The 19,807-nt window shown below is 32.9% G+C and overlaps 1 protein-coding gene across 1 annotated transcript; it reads right to left on the bottom strand.

The window, feature by feature from the left end:
• Positions 1 to 14,290: 14,290 nt before the first annotated feature.
• Positions 14,291 to 17,945, bottom strand: LOC116013638 (protein COBRA-like). Its single transcript, XM_031253504.1, has 6 exons — positions 17,730 to 17,945; positions 17,125 to 17,204; positions 16,121 to 16,577; positions 15,826 to 15,985; positions 15,433 to 15,722; positions 14,291 to 14,982 (listed from the first exon to the last, which is right to left on the bottom strand). Exons 1-6 carry the CDS (start codon positions 17,827 to 17,829, stop codon positions 14,693 to 14,695), a joined length of 1,377 nt encoding a protein of 458 aa, XP_031109364.1. The 5' UTR covers positions 17,830 to 17,945; the 3' UTR covers positions 14,291 to 14,692.
• Positions 17,946 to 19,807: the final 1,862 nt, after the last annotated feature.

Below are 19,807 nucleotides of genomic sequence, written 5' to 3'. Positions count from 1 at the left end.
TGAAATTGAAGCAATAAAGACAACACCAATGACTCAACTTGTACAGCCCCACTCCAAGAGGTTTGCTTATCCATGCATAATCTTCAGTCTTATCCTCAACAGGGATGAGAAGGGATTCAATTATAAAGATCAAATATAGTTAGATTGAATGGATAAAATTTCATATAACTAGCTAGTTTAATTCTCGTTTTCAATTTTATAGAGAAAAACATATATCGATCAGTATTTTAGTTATTTTGATTGTTTTGCTCTACTTCTGTTAAAAGTAGTAATTAAAATATATCATTAACAAGTTGTTGTGATCTTCGGTGGTTCCGTATTGTTATTTCCTTCTTAATTAACCACGGGCTAAGCAAGATTTTTGTTTGGATATTTGGTTTTATTGTGACCTCTCCTTCCACACATGATGTAATACACCTCTCTTGTCTCTCCATGTTTTCTTGTGGATAAGTATGTTTGAAAATAATGATGGGATTGAGGTGAAATTAGCAACAAATAGTAAAAAATAAATAAAATTAAAAGACGGCATATGAAAATTTGTCAGCCACAACGTTGCGTTGTCTTACATTTCCATTCATTGGTGGTCCAATATTGCTACAATCATGCAAAACTTATGTATATAATATAACTTTTAATAGAAAAGCTAATAATATTATGACTAATTATAAGACAAATCACCTGTTAAAATTTTAGCATAAAATAGTATACAAAATGGCTATTTTATTGTATAAATATATATGAGGTCCACTTTTAATTTGAGTTAGGTCAAGGTGGATTCAAATTTTTCATAATAAAACGAAGAAATTGATATATTATATGCTCAAAACGGATAATAGATGAATTAAAAATTAATTCTCAAATAGACGTATTTGAGTTGAAAAATAATGGTGAAAAGACTTTGTAAAAGTACTTGTTCCTGGGAAGTGGGTTTGCACCACAGTCTATATACAAGTGCTTTCTAGATACATGTTTGAATTGTATAGCATAAAGGTTCTTTTCCTTGTATGGGGTGCAAATAAAATTCCAAAATGAGCATACGGGCCAACAACTCTTAATTAATTAGCTTCTAGCACCCGCAGAAGGAAATTGTGTATATAGATATAATTTAGGTTTCGTACCAAAATTTGATTGAAATTAATTTTGTATCCATGAAATACAAAACTGTGGGATTACGTCCATAGACCCTAGCTAACTATATATAGATGTTGTTAGGTGATGAAGTAAGAAACTGAAACCTCTCCCACCACCGTGGCACCGACACTCCTGTTCCTCCGCCCCAACGGCGAGAAGCAACGGTGTTTCTCCTAGCTTCGATGTAACTAAATTGTATGATTCAGTTTGGAGTTGGAGTACTGTACCCAAGTGCGTACATGCACATACAGCTAGTTTGGTCTATTGTTAGGTGGGTGAGAAGGTTAATTGTTAGTCCCGATTGGTAGGATATAAATCTAAAAGAGGGGTGTGATTAGACTTATATACTTTAAAAAAAAATTTCAAAGTAATGTAACGGATAAAATTGTTTTTCTTTTTTAAAGTTTATTTGCACGTGTTTGTTACGTTCTTGTAAAATTTTAAGCTTGATCAGTTAAGTGCTCGTAGAATAAAACACAAAAATTAAAGAGATAACGAGAGAGATATTTTGAAGTGGTTCGACCAAAACCTAACCTACGTCCGCTTCTTTTTAATTAGTATTGTCTCATGTGTAATTGAGTTACTGGTAATAATTTACAAAAAGAATATATTTGGTCTGATTAGTTTTGTTACATTAAATAAATAGTGAAAGAAAGATTACAAAGATACAGATAGCTGCTTCAGGATTTTGTTGTATAGGGATGATATTAGTATTGTAATCATATCTCCAACCCTCAAATTGGTTTGGTTGATCGAGTTGGTGTTGGAGGATGATGGTTTGTCTTGGGATGGCGCAGGAGGCCCAGAGGATGGCGACGTGAAGAAAAGTGTGGATTCTTTGAGAGATCGTCGGATGGGGATTTGACACAATTTCTGATGTGAAATCTGATGCCTTTTTCAAGCTAGTTTATACCAATCTAAACCATATATAATGCACCTATGTGTTTTACCTTACAATTTTTAGACTTCCTACTACACATACATACATGCACACGTACTCTCCACGTTTTATTCAAATAAGTATTTTTATAAATGAAAGGTGTGACATGCTTTTGGTAAATAAACTCTTTTACTATATACGGAAGTATATTTCAGAGCAATAACATTGTTCAATTTTATACTCCGTAATACATTTTCTCGGTAATATTTGTTATTTTCAACAGATTGTGTTGACCCATCGTAAAACCAACCACCTTAATTCAATTCGAACACTTAATTATTATTAATTTTTTTAATAAAACGGCCCTCCGGCCAATGAGAGTCTAAAACCATCCCTATTGTTTAATTTTATTCTCTTTGACAATTGTGCTTCCCTCCATTGCACTACAAAACTTAAAAAAATAGCTCTAAGTAAAGCAAACTCTAATTTCTTCTCCCACCAACCCACAAACCCATTGTCTTTAGATAATGGAGGCAGACCAATTCAACCCCCATGCCACCGACAGGTGATTGGTTAAAAATTTTGGAAAAATTAAAGTATAATTAATTATTTATAAACTATATATATATATATTTCTAATCGACTTTATCTGTCGTTCTATGTTATAACACATACAATTAATCATGCATCATCCCTAAAATACTTAATTAGGATATATGTATGCATGAACAACCTCAATCAAGTTGATAATAGACTGTTTTATTTTCTTATGATATGTTATCGACTATGGTCATAAGATATATAGATAAGTAAATTGAACCCGAAAGCACTTTCAAATAGAAGTTGAGAGCTTTTTTATAAACAAAAAATATATATGTATATAGAGTGTGGGAGCAGTTAATTAGGGTAATAAATTTCGTCTTTTGTGGACAAGAATATAGGGTATATTGTATATGCTATTGAATAGTTATTGCATGATGAGGATACATAGGACATAATATGTTTTTTGTGCCATTTCCCTCTCTTCTCTTTTGTGGTTCAATAAATGAGTGATGTAATTGAACAGATTCAGAGTTGCACGAGGGTTCATGTTTTGTTCCGTTGTGCTTTTTGGTTCTCTGGTTTGGTTCCCATCCCCATCACCCCCATTAATTTCCTTCACGATTCACACTTCAGACTCTTTCGTACCACATATCGACATTTCATCTAATTTTTCGGTCTTCATTAAATACCAATCATTCAGCAAAAAAAAAATCTTAAATTCAAATAATACTTCACAATCTCTTAAAAAATGACACTGAATTGTCATTCAATTTCTTGATAAAACTATCTACGCGTTTTGAAAAAATTTTAATCGTAAAAAACTTTTTCATTATTTCATTCCATTTTGAAAGAGAGATTTCATGAATTCATTAACATATATGTATATGATGATTAAGAATTCATGACACAACTCTTAACTAACTCGAATAAGTTGTTTCGACGTTTTAGGGTTTGTGATAATGATGAGACGACGATGTCGTGGCCGGGGGAATTGGGTGGCAATGGCATCGTGGCAGTTTGCGATGTTGACCGCACGTGTGGGCTGCTCAACCTCCACGTGCACTTGGACTCATCTCATTATTAATTTGATTTCATATACTGTGTCTATTTTTGTCCCTTCCTAATATGCACTGTATGTCTGTATATAATAATAATAATAATAATTTTTCAAAAATTCTGTCCATCAATTTTTTTTGCCCATAGTCTTCAAACTTCACTTGCTCAGAAATCAGAATCACAGTTTAAATTTTAAATTTGTATATTCTTGAACATTATTGTTTATTATATTTTTGTTGATGAAAGAATATTCATAAATTTGGGTCTCAATCAAATTTTTTAATGGGTCACACTTGTGTAAAATCATCTCACATATATTTATTTATGAGACGGATCAGGTCCATATGCAAATTTAATACTTATATATACTAGCAAAATGTAATAATAAACCATAAATAAAATATGTTGGTATATTAAGTACCACACATTTCAGTAATATACCTACCATTTTTTTGTTGGTATTGTAATATATATATAAATATTTAAATTTGAATGTATAAATTATAAAAAAATGTCATTTTATGTCTTTTCACTTTTCACTTATCATCTTATTTAACAACTAATTTTACATTTTTACCAAACACTTTAATTTTAATCCACTAGCTTATTAGCTACTACCTTTTCAACTTTCAACTAAATTAGAAACTAGTTAAGCCAAATAGAGCTCTATACTTTGTTTGGTAAATTTTTCTTTTAAAGATTATAGCTTATTTAAACAAAAAATAAGTTATAAGCTATGCTTGTTAAAACATAATGAGTTTAAAATAATATTTATTTTGAAACGCTACTTTAAGTAGCATTTCAAAATAAACTAGTAACTATTAACTTTTAAATTTTGGTTGTGCTTGGTAAAATAGTTAGTTATCAATTAATTTTGACCACTATTAGTTGTTTAGCTTGGTTAAAAAAAATTAATATATATAAGTGTTTGGTTAACTTTTTGTAATTTTAAAATGCTAAAATTAAAAAACCTGCTCAAAACAACTTTTCAATTAATTTTTTGAAAACAAAATTATACCAAACAACAATTAGTTAATTTACCAAACATCTGACTACAATCAACTAATATTATCATCTAGTTATATCATATAACCTAATCAGCTAACAATTATTTACAAAACAAGACTTTTTAAGTCTTAACCTAATTTATAAGTTAGATATCTCAAAAGCCATAATCTTCTAAAAATCGATAGGCTTGGCAAGGGAATGGCGGCGAAGGCAATAAGGAAAGTGGTGACAAAACTGTACGAAGTACATTTATTGGATATGCATGACAGCAAGAGCTGTTGAGATGGATACCCTAACCTAGCTAGTAAAGATTTGGTAGAGTTGGTTTCTAGGTAGCAGAATCCTGTTAGGGTTGAAACCAATTAACCAAACTATCCAAGTTGGCATGCAACTATACATTAATTCCTCACTCCCCTCGAAATCTATCTCTTCTGATGTTTTTGCCCTTGTGTTTTTTTCTTTCTTGTTCCTTTTTGACCAGTGGAACCTCGAACACCAACAGTAGAGTTAATAAATGTTCGTTTCTGGTACGATGAGGTGACCGGCGGCTACCCCTTTGTTTGTTTTTATCCGGAATAATATTATTCCTGGTTGCATATCAGATCAGAGCTCAGAGAATTGGAACAGTTGACAAGCTGGTCCCCGTATGGATCGGAGATTTTTACTTCATCCTCAATCTGATCTTGGCAGAAAATTGATCTGAGTGCGTATTTAGTACCATAGAATTGAATTTTTTTTTTTTTACAATAAAATTCTTTGAGATGGTAAAATTTCATTGTTTGTTCGGAAGGAATTGTATCTATTTTAGCAGATTTACAATTCTTTCTTTTCATGGAATACTACTTCCTTTAGGAATAGAAATTTAATGTCAATTTTGCCCATTTTTCCATTGTTTGTCCTTGTTTTGTGACCTACTCATCTACACGCATTTATTATTATTTATTATTATTACACCAGGACATTTTAATCTTTATATAACTTATTTTTAGTTGTTTTATTCCTGCTAACTAATTAAACAATGAAATTTGAATTTTTAATTTATTCTCATCTTATTCATTTTCCTCATAATTTCATCCATCCAACTAAACGCCCTATAAGATAATTCAGTGATATACTGAAATGAAGAATGGTTTAACGTGTTCTAAAAATTAAAATTTTGTTTGAAATGATGATAAATTAGATAAATTATCTTGTTAATTTATCATTTCTCGATATGTAGAGTCCAGTGGAGGAACAACACTCTTCCGATCCCTCTTTGCCATAGATGCTTTTGGCAATTAGTCTTGCCAACTTATCCCTTATGTCAACTTTAGACACATTGTTTAGGTGTAACTTGGTTGCACCCGCACAACATTCTATTTCTATATACTTATCACTATGGGATAAATTCATATTCAACCATGATCACACTTACAAAATTTGATTCTTATTTAGAAGATATGACCTAAATTCTTTAACATGATACAATCCTATAAGAATTGTTGATCCTTTGATAAATATATAGTTATATATATCATATGTATACATTAGTTCTATTTTTTTAGGGTGGAAAATCCAATCCAAGAAACTGAATTGTAATGAATAATTGATTGAAGCTAGCTAAGGTAGTTAATTGTGAACAAGTGAGTCCAACTAACATATTGCATGAAAAAGATTTTTAATGTGCAGTGCATGGTTAGCTTTTGGTGATGGCTCCACATAAAGGCCGGGCAGTATAAATGAAGTGCACCACACACAATAAGTTATCAAAGGAAAGGAAAAGGCAGCCCACCCCATGTGTGAAAGGGTCCCCATTTCTAATTTTTTTGTTCTCCATCACTTCCTCCTCAAGGCCTTTTGTCTTTCCCTTTGTTTCATCTCCATCAACCCTCAATGTCTATGTATATATTATGACAATATTAAATTCAACCAAAATTAGGGCTACTTTACACATTAGAATTTTTTTATTTTTTATTCTTTTATTTTTGAAGAAGAAATAGAAATTGGAGAAAAGAAAACATAGAAATTAAAACCTTTACTTATATATTTTTCTAATTTTGAAAGCAAATAATGGGTATGTGATTTGGGTGAGCTAAACCAGGCTAGGTTTACCTTAAAAGACTGGCAAACCCCATGGAGAGTTGAACTTAGAATTTTATGGTTACCAAGCTAATGACCCGACCAACTTGGCTAAAGTACTTAAATATTGTGATATGAGTATAGATAAAGCTAGGAATTTGATAGAATTAGCTAGGGGATTGATTGTAAGGATAGTATTATATATATTAGTTGATAATTTCTTCAACATTTCTATTCTACCCTCTTCTATACTTTAATATCCCTTCTATCTTCTTTAGGAGTGTGTTTTAACTCGAATTGAAACATATCGGTACCACTACCGTATCACATTGTGTACTGAATGAATATCTTTATCATCTATTCATAGGGTTGAGAGGCCAAGTTTTGGTTTTAGTTTTATATCTACATCCAAATAATATTGTAGGGTGTGTCCAAGTTGTTCACGTTTATTTGTCTTATTTTTAACTTTATTTCCTAAGAAGGTTTATGGTGTATGTACAAGGAAATGCAGTGGGGGACCTAAACACATTATCAGTGTTGGAAATCTTCTAAAGCTCGTAAGCAACTACAAAGCTCTAAATTGGTCGAACAGTTAGTTTGAAAATCACAAAGTTTCAAGTTCAATTCAATTCTTAGTGGGAACTATTTATTACTGGTTTACCTTCTTATGATTATTTGTCGGTTAAGGTCACAAGACATGTTTCATTATGAATATATATACTTTCGAGTAACAACTAACTGTACACTTTTTTATAAATCAAAGGAAATGCAGTGGGGACCTAAATACACATTATTAGTGTTGAAAATCTTGTAAAGTTTGCATGCAACAGTAGTGGGCTTTTTCCCCCTATCGCCATCCGAATCACTCAATTGTTCAAAGAGAAAAGGATAACTCACCCTTTTGATGCCTTCTAAAACGTGACGCCAATACACCACGCACTCTCTTGAAAGCTCAAGCTACATATTTAGTCTTTCTCGTTCAAACGTGTGGAGATAACCATAGATCGGATTGCTTGTTAGCTTTTGATGTTAACATCCACTCCTTCCTTTTCCAAGATGAACCCCAAAGGAATACTAGCTATATATAATTATAAATAAATATATAAATGTATATAAATATTTTTCAATATATATACCTAATTAAAAAAAAAAAAAACTTAAGTTAGTGTTGGAGACTTGGAGTAGTATCCATTCAAGCTTTGGGCCCTATTCGAAACTTAATTATGAATTAATTCAGTGTCCTGTAATATATATCTATTAAATGATTGAACTATATATATTATATCAAATGGTTATAATGATTAAATGAATTTAATACTAATTAATAACTTTGAAGCCATGGGTTCAATTTTTATTTTTTTTTTTATAACTTCGTAAAAAAAAAATAAAAAAAGCCAGGCTAAGGAGTCTCTCCAATAGTTATACTATAGACCGTAACAATTTACGTATTGAATGTTCACAATTCAAGTTATGAACATTCAGTATGTAAATTGTGAACATTCAGTATATGTAAATTGTGTAATTTGGACTCGGGTTCACATTGCAAGGTGGACTTAAGTCCACAGTACAAAATAATTTGCTGAGCCCCTCCCAACGCTGGGCCTTGGGTGGTTGCCCAGATCGCCCGCCCTCAAAACCGAGCTTACTGTTGACTTAGTAACCACAATGTTACAAGTTCGACTCCTAGCAGAACTTGCCTATTGACCTTGGTTTGAGCCAATCAATTACATGTAACGTAAGGTAGTTTACCTTATTGTGGTTATTTGTCGAGTAAAAAGTGTAGGTCCGTACGTAGACAATATACATGATTGTAAAAGATTTGGAGTTGAGTCGGTATGTTTTCAATACCCCTCTTTGTGGTGCTTCGTGGGGGCTTATTGTTGACATAAAAACATGGTTGGGGTGGTCTTGTTCGCATATTTGTAGTATGTGCTAGTCTTGTAGTAATTTACTTGCTTTCCCCACGTATAAAAGGAGATATGTTACCGGTTACCCGTACATACACAATGCATGGTACATTATTCTAAAAGATCGTAATTCAAGTCCCATTGTCGTTGTCCTAGGAATGAAGTCCATGTTACTAAATAAAATGTGGTTAGACAATACAAAATCATGCATGATCTTGTTTGGTTCTATGTCTTTATAATATAGTCGGAATATATGATGCTAAAATGATATTGAGAAGGTCTACCAATAACGTGAAGCCCATTATCCTAGCAAAGTTGATTGATGGCGGCATAATTAGCTTAATGTATATATGCATCGGATAGATTTGATATGGACAAGCTTATTGGCCTTCTCGGTTTGAGCAAGCCAGCTCTAGGCATGTCATTGCGCAGGGCCCCGAAAATTGTGATCGGAACCCAATTATTAAAAAAAATTATATATATATTACACAACCGTAGCAACCTGTTGTATAGTGTATATGTGTGTGTGTGTGTGTACCGTACACAACACTAATCCCTAAATGGAGAGAATTGTGATAGGAATTGGCTTGTATACTCAAAAGAACTTGGCAATGTGCTTTATTTTTGTTGCAATATTTTTTTAAAAAGGTATAGAAAAGAGGTGTTTGGTGAATGATTTTGTGTCTAGATGTCCACGACGCATGTCACTTTTTAAGTGAAATTTTAAATAGATACTCCGTATTTTTTATATAATATTTCTATTTTATAATTTTTACACAACTTTTTGAACAGTAAAACTATTATTTATATATATGAAATACTTGAAAAAACGCCCAGATTAAGATATGCACAGGAATCCTAATTTTATTGGAGTGGCTCTGGATTTGAGCATGTCAATTATGGATAATCTAGTTCATCTCTTTGTATTCATTCGAATAGCATCTGAAGAAATTCTCGTAAATAAAAGATTTGATAGGGATGATATATCTTTGTGGATAAATTATAAATATAGTGTGCTTGTTGGGTTTTTTACGACTTTTATCAATCACTCAACACAATAATACTTTAGGACCGCATAGCATGTGTTAGATAGATGCCTGCGGCCTACCTAATTACCAATCACATGCTTCGCACTAGCTACCTAATATATACATAGTATACACATACATACAAATGGAGGAAAGTTCTATTATTATACTAAATATAATCTTGATTTTATTCGATAAGATAATTAGGACAAGTTACTGGACAGGAAAATTATACTTTCCGTCCTTAAGTTATAAGATAATTGTAGAATTTATCCCTGAGTGTTGGTCATGCTTACTTTTCATCTCTAAGTTATCATTGTCGTTACACAAAGGCGCGGGGACAAAAAAAAATTCTCTTCCCAAAAAATGTATTTCTATTTTGGAAAAAGTATCAAATAGGTCACTATATTTATGTCTAACCGAATTCTGCTACAAAAAATTGTAACAATATTAGCAACACAATATAAATTATTGAGAGTATAAACTAAATATCTAAAAGTGTAATTAACCATTTAAGATAAAACTACATGCATGTCCAAGTTAGAAAAGAACAAACCAGCTAGAATTGGAAACATGTAATTCTCATGTTCCTAAGAAAATGTACTAAGGTTCCTTATTGCAAAACATGCCACTCACCACTTTCCCACAGAATTGAAGCATATCAACAAATATTGAAAGGAAGCATGGTGCAAAATATCCGGTCCATGTTATTAACTTTCACTCCCATGTAAATGATTCAATTCATTGAAGCAAACTCATGGATTGTATTTATAATAGTTGACATTATTAATATTCGATATAATATAATTTCTCACAAACCTATATATATATATATATATATATATATATATATATATATATATATATATATATATATATTATTTTTTTCAATTTTTTTTGTTACTTATATAAATATTTTGTGTGATAACAACGTATACATCAATATTTTTTTTTAAAAAAATACTATATTTGATATTAAATAATATTATTTAAAAAGCTTATGTAATAATAATAATAACAATTATTATTATTATTATTATTATTATTATTATTATTATTATTATTATTATAGGGGTATTTATGTTTTTTAAAAACATATTCTACTCATAATTCTTAAACTAACCAAATACTGTAATAACATTCATAAGGTCTATTTATCCAGCAAACCAAACAATTAAATATAATTCATGTTCTATTTCTTACATATTTTATTTCCTCAAAATCTATTCCGTGCACCAAACATGATGCTAAGGTACGTAGTTGCATTTTTAGGGGATAAATTAAGACCTTTAGCCCATTTGTCTAGTGACCAGTAAGGAATGAAGTTGACTTGGACTTTGTGATTATCAAGTTAACTATTTGATTAATTTAGTTGAAATTGTTCATACCAAACTAATAAAGAAATCGAATTTAAAACCTTGAAATATTGTGATTATATTTGATAGATGCAATGGGGCAGACAGGTAGGGGTGCATGCAGCTCACTGCCCACATACATTCTTCCTCCTATTAATTGTTCTTAACTTTAATTTTTCAAAAACTAAGACGATGCACGTGTACACATTATTTAAAGTATATGATTAAAATTAAGTATGGTACATGCATCTATTGTTGTATAGAATAATGTTATTTTCTCGAGTTAATTTTTATGGGAAACTACCTTAAGACTAACCTAAAGTATTTTGTTCAGAACTCAAAATTAAATTACAATATTATTTTTGGGTTACACAAAAATGTCTAAAATGGACTGCGATTATTTATTTGGTTAGTCCAGATTAAGTATCCTTTCAAGAATAATATATTTATTTTCAATATTTATGAAAATATATTGTCTATTATAATAGTTTGACATTCTTATTATTTAAATATTTAGTATATTATATATTTGTAATTGGAATCTATATTAAAATATGATTTTTAAAGTAATTGGAATCTATATTAAAATATATTTAAGTAATAATTTATGTGTTATATATGCAAATTATTGAAGTTGCTATTTTTATGGAACACTATTATTCCGAAATAATTAATAAAATTAAATTTTATATTAGTCTTTTTTTTTCTTTTTTCTTTTGTAATAAAGGAAACTTGCGGTCACTATTCGAAGATAAACTCCACTCTTAGGTAATAATCAAGAAATCGCCTTATATGATAGGCTTGATTAAGAAGGTATTGACAAGAATTGAACTATTAATTACCTTCATGTACGATATAATCATGTTCCACTCACTTGGTCACACTTACGGAAAATTGTATATTAGTTGTCGCTCAAAAGAAAAAAAAAATTAAACATAATAAATTCTAATTTGTATATAGTATTTAAATTAAAATACTAATCAACCATTATAATACTACTACTCCATCTGTATCCCATTCTTCGCAACAAAACATAGTGCAAATCCATTGTATTGCCAAAACCTTAATAGATACTCCGTATTATATTTGTATAAGAAAAAAATGTTAAATAGGCCACTAAACTTTTACACTTTGTACAATTAAACTATTGAACAAAAAAGTGTGCAATTTGAACCGTTAAACAAATAAAAATTGTGCAAATAATATTTTTTACAAGTTACTTCTAAGTTTCTAGTAAAATATGTATGTCATAATGTTTAATTATATATAAAAATTATTTTAATTATTATTTTTAAAAATTAAAAAATAATTTTAAAAAACATTCAGAAGAATGTGGAAGCAACCACCTTCGTCTGTTGTGGATGAAGGGGGAGGCAGCCATGGTTGCCCCTTCTTTTATTTGATCTAGATGAAGGAGGGAGCAGCCACGGCTACCTCCCTTTTGTTCAGATCGGACGAAGGAGGGAGCAACTTTGGCTGCCTTCATCCTCGTCCAAGACAAAGGTGAGGGTAGCCATGATTGCCACCTCCTTCATCCACCACAGATAAAGGTGGAGGCAGCTCTTTTGATTTTTATTTTTTTTTAAAAAATGTATTTTTTTCTTTTAATTTTTAAAATAATAATTAAAATAATTTTTATATATAACTTGACATTATGAGATAATATTTAACAGAAACTTAGGAATAACCTGTAAAAAAAATTACTATTTACACAATTTTTGAATTTTTAATGGTCTAATTGTACATCTTTTGTTTGATGATTCAATTGCATAAAGTGTAAAAGTTCAGTAACCTATTTGACACTTAAAAAAATAGTCTAAATTAATGCGCACTACATAACTTGTAGTCTAAGCCAAAAGAATTTTGTTCTCCTTAACCTTAAAGTCCTTAACTATCGAGTTTGATCATTGTGAATGGAATAACAGACATAAAAGGAATAAAGGATAGTAGTTTGTAGAAGAAGTTATAAGAACTTGGGCCAAGAACACTGCTTCTGGATGGGTTAGTGAAAATATGCATATGATGTGGCCCAAATACCAGAACAGGATCTAAAATAGTTGCTACTAGCCAGCCTGCTGAGGTTGTCTGTCTTTTCATGAATCGCTCAATCAATCCTTAGTTTTTCATCATCTGATTAATTTTTTGGACTTTGAATCTCCCAATAATTACTGTTGAAGCAAGACTTTCAGAATAAACTATTTATTAGCTATATCTTGCAGGACTTCTTCTTCCTCTTCCTTTTTACTTACTTGAAGAAAGTCTGACTCAAAACTTTTTGACACAACGTATATAATAGTATACAATTATACCAGTGTCAATCTTGACCTTGTAGAGTTGTAGGTACACAGTACACAATATCAGATATCACACTAATCTTGGCAAATCTTGAAATGCAGCTAATGTTTCTTGGTATGCTTTAGGCTGTGGTGACACTGAACAATTTTCAAATGTTTGAGGGGATGGTGAATCCTGGCTGGGGGTGGGCTAAGAATGAGGTTATTTGGTCCATGGTGGTGCACAAGCCACCGAACAAGACGACTGCAACAAGTTCAAAGGCAACATCCCTCAGTGCTGCAAAAAGAACCCCACCATTGTTGACCTGCTTCTTGGGGTGCCCTACATCTAGAGGCCTGAAAGTAGACTGAAATATACAAGTTGACCCGCACTTGCCCCACAATTGGACAAGTTAGGGCCACAAAAATGCGGGCCTAACAAGTTTAGCCCGTGTAGGCCTGCAATGCATGGGCCAATCCCTTTATACATATTATTACTTTTAAATCTTATTTATTCTTATTTTTGTAATTTTTTCTTATGTATTTTTTTTTTTTGAATACTACTAACTCTATTAGAATGCAGTATCTGTTCATAACTATTTTCTCAACCTATTGAAAGAACAAGAGCCAGTATTACCTCCACCACCTCCCGTATAAAGAGAAAGATTTGATGCCACTGGACTACAAGGTCCTTGGCAATTTTTTCTTATGTATATTCATGAATCATTTTAATTGTTAATTATAATTTTTTTACTTAAAAAAAAAAGGTTAAAACACATGTGCCTAATTCACAGGTCGGTCTGCGGGGCCCGTCAACCTACATGGGGAAGGTTAGGTTAATTGAACGCTAGCTTATTATCTTGCGGGTCGGCCCTCGATAACCCACCAAAGAATAAACCCGCAATAGGATGGTCCGACCTGCTTTGACAGCACAACCCACCACCAACAATTTGCAAGTTGCTAAAGTAGAGATGTTCTTCAATTAACAAAAAAACAAAACAAAAGAAAGAAACAGATGCACTGAAAGAACAAGACATCAGCAAAGCTGTGGTTGATGCAATCTTGTAAAGAATCTTTTATACATAGAATAATTAGGATGCAATTCAATCTTGAGAACAAAAGAACCAAAAATGGCATAGTAAAATCTATCTGGTTGTGACTTGTTTTTATTGTGGTACAGCTATAGTAACACTATGAACTCCAACATCTACAAACAATATGTTTTAATGTTTTTAGCAGAGAATAAGAAAAACAAACTGCTCAACAATTCCTACAAGAAAAAATATGGCAGCAATTCGGATAATGGTACAACAAACACACCTAAAATCCACGAGGACTGCTCAACTCCATTGCTCTTGCATACAGACGCCCTTAGTTGTGGGAATGACTCTCGGTAGAGATGACTGCTATATATGAGCGCTTTCAAATGATCTCAACAAGGCATATTTCAGATTCACACGAAGAAGAATACTGCTATGGACGATATCAATGCCACCACTAGAGAAAGTAGAGAGGTCTTGTGTCTCGAACTAGCATTTGGCAAATATGGGTATGAATCGGGTGGTGGCATGACACAGTTGTCCCCGTTGAAATAAACTCTGCGTGGAAAAGCCCAGCCCTTCTCGAAAGTGAAACTCGTTAAATCCTTTTTGAACAGAAGCTCTGACTGGACATTTCCTAAAGGACCAGCTTGCGAGAGCAGATCATTGTAGAATTTTACGCCCCATAACATTGCAGTGTCATCTGTTAGAAAGAAAAGGTAATACCAAATTAGTTGTCTTCCAAAACTTAAGACATTTGGCAATGTCTAGACTGGTTTTCGGGATTAAAACATTCAAGGAGATCTAGTAGCATATAGGTATTCAACATTTTTTTTGGGGGGACGAAGGAAACCCGTAGCCACTGCCCGAGGGTGTGCACTGGGTAAACCTGCCTTGTGATCCTAGCCGGAAAAGGACCACAAGGAGGTAAATCAGCCTAGGTTACCTATAACTAACCGGCTCAAACCAAGAAGGGCAATACGCCACTCCAATTGGGAGTCGAACTTGTAACCTTGTGGAACAACATTTTAGTTGACAATTTATCATTTCATCTCATACCTATACACCTAGCAGCTGAATTTTAAGGATATGAGACGACGTAATATAGATTATAGAGTGAAGATAGCATTTCATGATGCCAAGTGCAACTTACTTAATGATCCATAAGGCGTTAAAGCCTTATAGTTAAAGCTGAAGATCTGTGTTAGATTGTCGAAGTTGGGATGTTGGACAACCATGTTCCATTGTGTATAATTCATCCGGTAATTGAAGTTTGTTATCGTGATCTTCACCCGCCAATATTCCTTGTAGTTAAGCTTCACATGCCAGTGAATTCTGATCGGGCACATGTGGTTTGTACATTGGACCAAAGGAGCCAAGTTGGCCTTCGAATTCGCACTCCCATGATCTGATACAACTGAAGCTAGGTGGGGAGAATTTGGACTGCAAGACCAAAGGAAAACAGACAAATCGAATAAGTAAGCTCCATGAAAATTTAAGAATGACAATTTTTAGGAAACCTGAAGAGAAAAATAAGCATACATACTCTACACAGTTTTCACGTTGAGTGCCATTGTTTTGACAGCCACAAGTGCATGTTGGGCAGGGCACAATTGTGTCGTTGTAGAAGGATGAGAGTGAGACACAACAAGTCGGAGTTTTTTGAGCTAGAAACTGTGAATACATGCACGTCACGTTCCAGGTCACTGGCAATAATAGAAGAACGAGTTAAAATCCAATATAGAGAGAAAATGGAAGCGCATTAATAGGATTATAGGAATAACATCTTTTATTAAAGTTCTGAAGCTTTTCATGACTGGATATTAAGCCAAATAACTTACTCATAGCTTGTGTTATTCTTCTCCCGTCTCCAGTAATGAACTTGGTTGGTTTGCCAACTTTTGCTGGTCCGCAAGTATAACCAGGGCCGGGTGCTTTCAAGGTAAAATTCTTTGGTAATCTAACCGTTTTATTGGTCGTTCCTGATTGACCAACACTGACTTGGAACGAGCTCACCGCGGTTTGTGAATCCTGGCCCCACGAGTTAATAACTCCTCCTTTGCAACAATTTGCAATCTGTTGATTGTATGGAGTTCCGGGTAACAAGTCAACCACTATAGGGTCTTTTTTACAGCAATGTGGAATATTCGCCTTAAACTTCGAGCAATCCCCTTGCTCTGTAGTTTGAGCTCCCATCATGCTCCATATAACCTCCTTTTTCGCCCACGTCCATCCCAACGTCCAACCCGGTGCTTGAATATGCCTATATTGCTGAAAGTTGTACATCGTAACAACAGCCTGTCCAAATGTCAATACGAAGATGATCAGACACGTAAAACATATATACAAGGTTGGACTGTTCGACTGCCCAACAAGGAAAACAATCCATTGTTTGATTACAGATTGGAACAAGTGACCATAACTAAGTATTCATTCCATTTCAGCAACTGATTCTTTTTTTTTTATTGAATGCTACTGACTCTATTACATTGTAGTATCTGTTCATCTATACTTTCTCAACCTATTGAAGCACAAAGAGTCAACAATGCCTCCACTGAGGCTCGATCTTTGTGCTATAAACTATATTTGGCAATGCAAAATTTGAGACACTATAAGTGTACTCCAACTACCATTCAACTATTCTTCAATCAGAAACGTACACTTCAAAGGACTGGAATGCAAAGGTGATACGCAATAAACTAGAACAACGAGAGTTTTGCTTGATTTGGGAAAAGAGGATCTAAGCGAGATCCCATTGTCCAAGTCAAACCATACTCCATCCCCGCTTTTGCGTGGCGAAGAGGTAAATGTGAGTACCAGATATAAGGATTTTGGTAATACTTACAACATAGCCATCAGCTGTCCAGCTGATTACATCCCATTTTAAAGTGATGTTTCCATTGGGATCAAGTGGATCAAAGGCATCTGTGGTGGAAGGGACAAAGAAAACATGTCATGAAAAGTCCATTTGCCCATACAGAAACAGACAACCTTAAATCATGGTATAAATTGACAAAGATTTCATTAGCTTGAAGATTTGAACTGAACTGTCAGAACTCCAAACATGTTGGCAACACACACCATTTTGGGGCTGGGGGGTGATTAAAGATCTAATCTTTTACTGCTTTGAAGAAAGTAAAACCAAGCAAAAAACACACTACGTTCACCTCATAAACTCACTGTACTCAAGAAACATCACAGGATCCATCGCAATAGGGTAGAGAGTATAAACAACTAAACCATATTTTTTACTTATAAACCACACAAATCTAATAAATATCCAGCACCCATTGCTTCAGAAGCTCAGAATTTCACAGTAAAGACCAACCGGGCTTCACAAAATCAATCTTCAGATACAAAATCAAGAACACAGAAGCTTCACAAAAGCTCAAAAAAGCAATCTTGAAACCAAAATGCAAAATCCAACAACTTAGGAAGCAAAAAGGGTACCTGTAGAAGTAAAGCTGAAGCAAGAAATCAAGAAGACAACAACAGCGACGCTAGCAGTGAATTTAGCAAGAGATCTCGAGAGCCCCATTGCCACTAGCATCTAATTCTTCTGCAACTTCCAATGGCTATCACTGCCTGAGATCTGAAACCCAGAGAGAGAGAGAGAGAGAGAAGCTCTGAGGTGAGGGTAATTCTTTGGCTCAAGGCAAGTCCCCTCTCAGAGCTAAAGTGGACTTTAAAAAGTCAGTGTGTGCTGTATTGCTGTGCTCCTACTGTAAATCTGGGGATTTAATTATTAATATAATCAATTTCCAAAAATAAATGATTATGACAGACAAACATATTTGTCCTTAATTTGAGAAAACCATATCGTTTTCTTCCTTAATTATTGTCTAACTATTCCTCACACGTAATTGGAAAAACTTGGTAAGTTGATTTACATTTGTGGTGGCGTCGAATCAGTTTAGCTCTTTCGTATAAACCGACACTACTCTCATTTGTAGGAAATCACCACACTCCATTTTTTGACAGCTAACAATTTAGAGGCGGCCCACTAACCTTACCACCCCCTTTTTTTAATTTAAAAATGAAAAGTTAAATATCTATAATTTTTTTTGTTACTATAAAGTCTATCATTGTTACGTGAATATGTACTTTTAGATGATTGATAAATGATTCCAATAAGGTTAAAATAGTATACGATCTTATTTGGTAAAATTTATTTTAGAACTTAAAAAGCGTTTCAAAACAAATTACTGATTTTTTATCTTTATTAATTTATAAAAATAACACAATATACTCTCCATTAATTAAAATTTTAATATCTTAGATTATTCTTTTATGTTCTTTTACACTTATCCGATCATCTAGATTCAAAATGCTAGCCCAATTTATAAATCCTGGGTGGTTGGAAGGGGTAGGTAAAAGATTCAACCCAGAGAATAACAAGAACTGCAGAAATATTAATACATGGTAATATTTTAGGATGTTCCTAATTACCATGAAACTCTATTATTAACTGTTGTTGGGTGTGACAAGAAGAAAGAGGACAGAGAAAAACACATAGCAGAGAATATTAACACATTCTTAATCAAGAAAAGAATATAATAATACAAAACAATAAACATGGTCGTTTGAGCAATAATCCATGTGTCCAGCTGCCGACAGTGCATATCGAAGAAGAAAGCACAACCGCACCGTAGCGCTCTGGGCATAATTTTCTACTTGACCATCATTTTCCATTTTCTTTTTAAAAAATAGATAAACATTTTCTCTTTTCTTTTTTTGAAGTATTAAATAAATAAATATTTTCTTTGGCGAATCGTTTACTGTCGGTGGGGATTCATGACGACAATCGGCATGCAAAAAAACAGCGACGCAAATACTAGTGGGTCCTCCTCCTATCAATTCATTGTTCTCTCAAAAAAAAAAACAACAAATAAATAAAAGAAAATGAAAATTGAAGCATGGATTTTTTAAATTAGATAAAAGTATTAGTTTAGGTGATGTCACTTTTGGAAATCCCAGCAGAATGGAGTTTAATTTTTGCCATGAACATTAAATATTATATTTAAAATGAAAATTTTATTTAGTTTACGAGAAAGTCCACAACAATTACGTGAAGATGCACTATAGATGAAACAAGCAAGGCCCACCACACTGAATTATGAACTTTGCACCTCCAGAGGGTCAAGGCAGAATTCCATTCCTATCCTATTCGTCTGATCGAGAAGGGACTCTGACTCTTCTATTACAGAGGATTAGTCCCGTTTTCGTCACGATCATGTCTTGTGACTATAAGGTCTATATAAGAAAATAAATCAGAATAGATTGACCATAGTTGACCGGCTTAAACCCATTTTAATCAAAAGTTCATAGGGCCAATATATTTTTGTTAGTAGAATATAGAAGCCCAATCCAAAAAGCTATATAAGTACATAACAAATTGTGGAGGCCCAAAGATATTCAGCCCAAAAGTTAACATCAGGGAGCAACAAGCCCAAGTAAAAGTTACCAAACCAATTTCACCGCCAAATTTTATGTGGAGTAAAAAAGTTTTTTTTTTTTTTTTTTTTTTA

Source organism: Ipomoea triloba, chromosome 3, assembly GCF_003576645.1.
Source record: "Ipomoea triloba cultivar NCNSP0323 chromosome 3, ASM357664v1".
Lineage (NCBI taxonomy): Eukaryota > Viridiplantae > Streptophyta > Magnoliopsida > Solanales > Convolvulaceae > Ipomoea > Ipomoea triloba.
The sequence above is the reverse complement of the archived record's forward strand: the minus strand, read 5'-3'. Positions and strand labels throughout refer to the sequence as shown.

What these genes read in the sequence shown, in the direction of transcription:
- LOC116013638 (XM_031253504.1), bottom strand. Translation starts at nt 17,829, where the DNA reads ATGCTAGTGGCAATGGGGCTCTCGAGATCTCTTGCTAAATTCACTGCT. An exon ending in CTTCAGCTTTACTTCTACAG is followed by an intron (nt 17,205 to 17,729) that starts GTACCCTTTTTG and finishes CTTCCACCACAG; the next exon opens with ATGCCTTTGATCCACTTGAT. An exon ending in CAACGTGAAAACTGTGTAGA is followed by an intron (nt 15,723 to 15,825) that starts GTATGTATGCTT and finishes TTGGTCTTGCAG; the next exon opens with TCCAAATTCTCCCCACCTAG.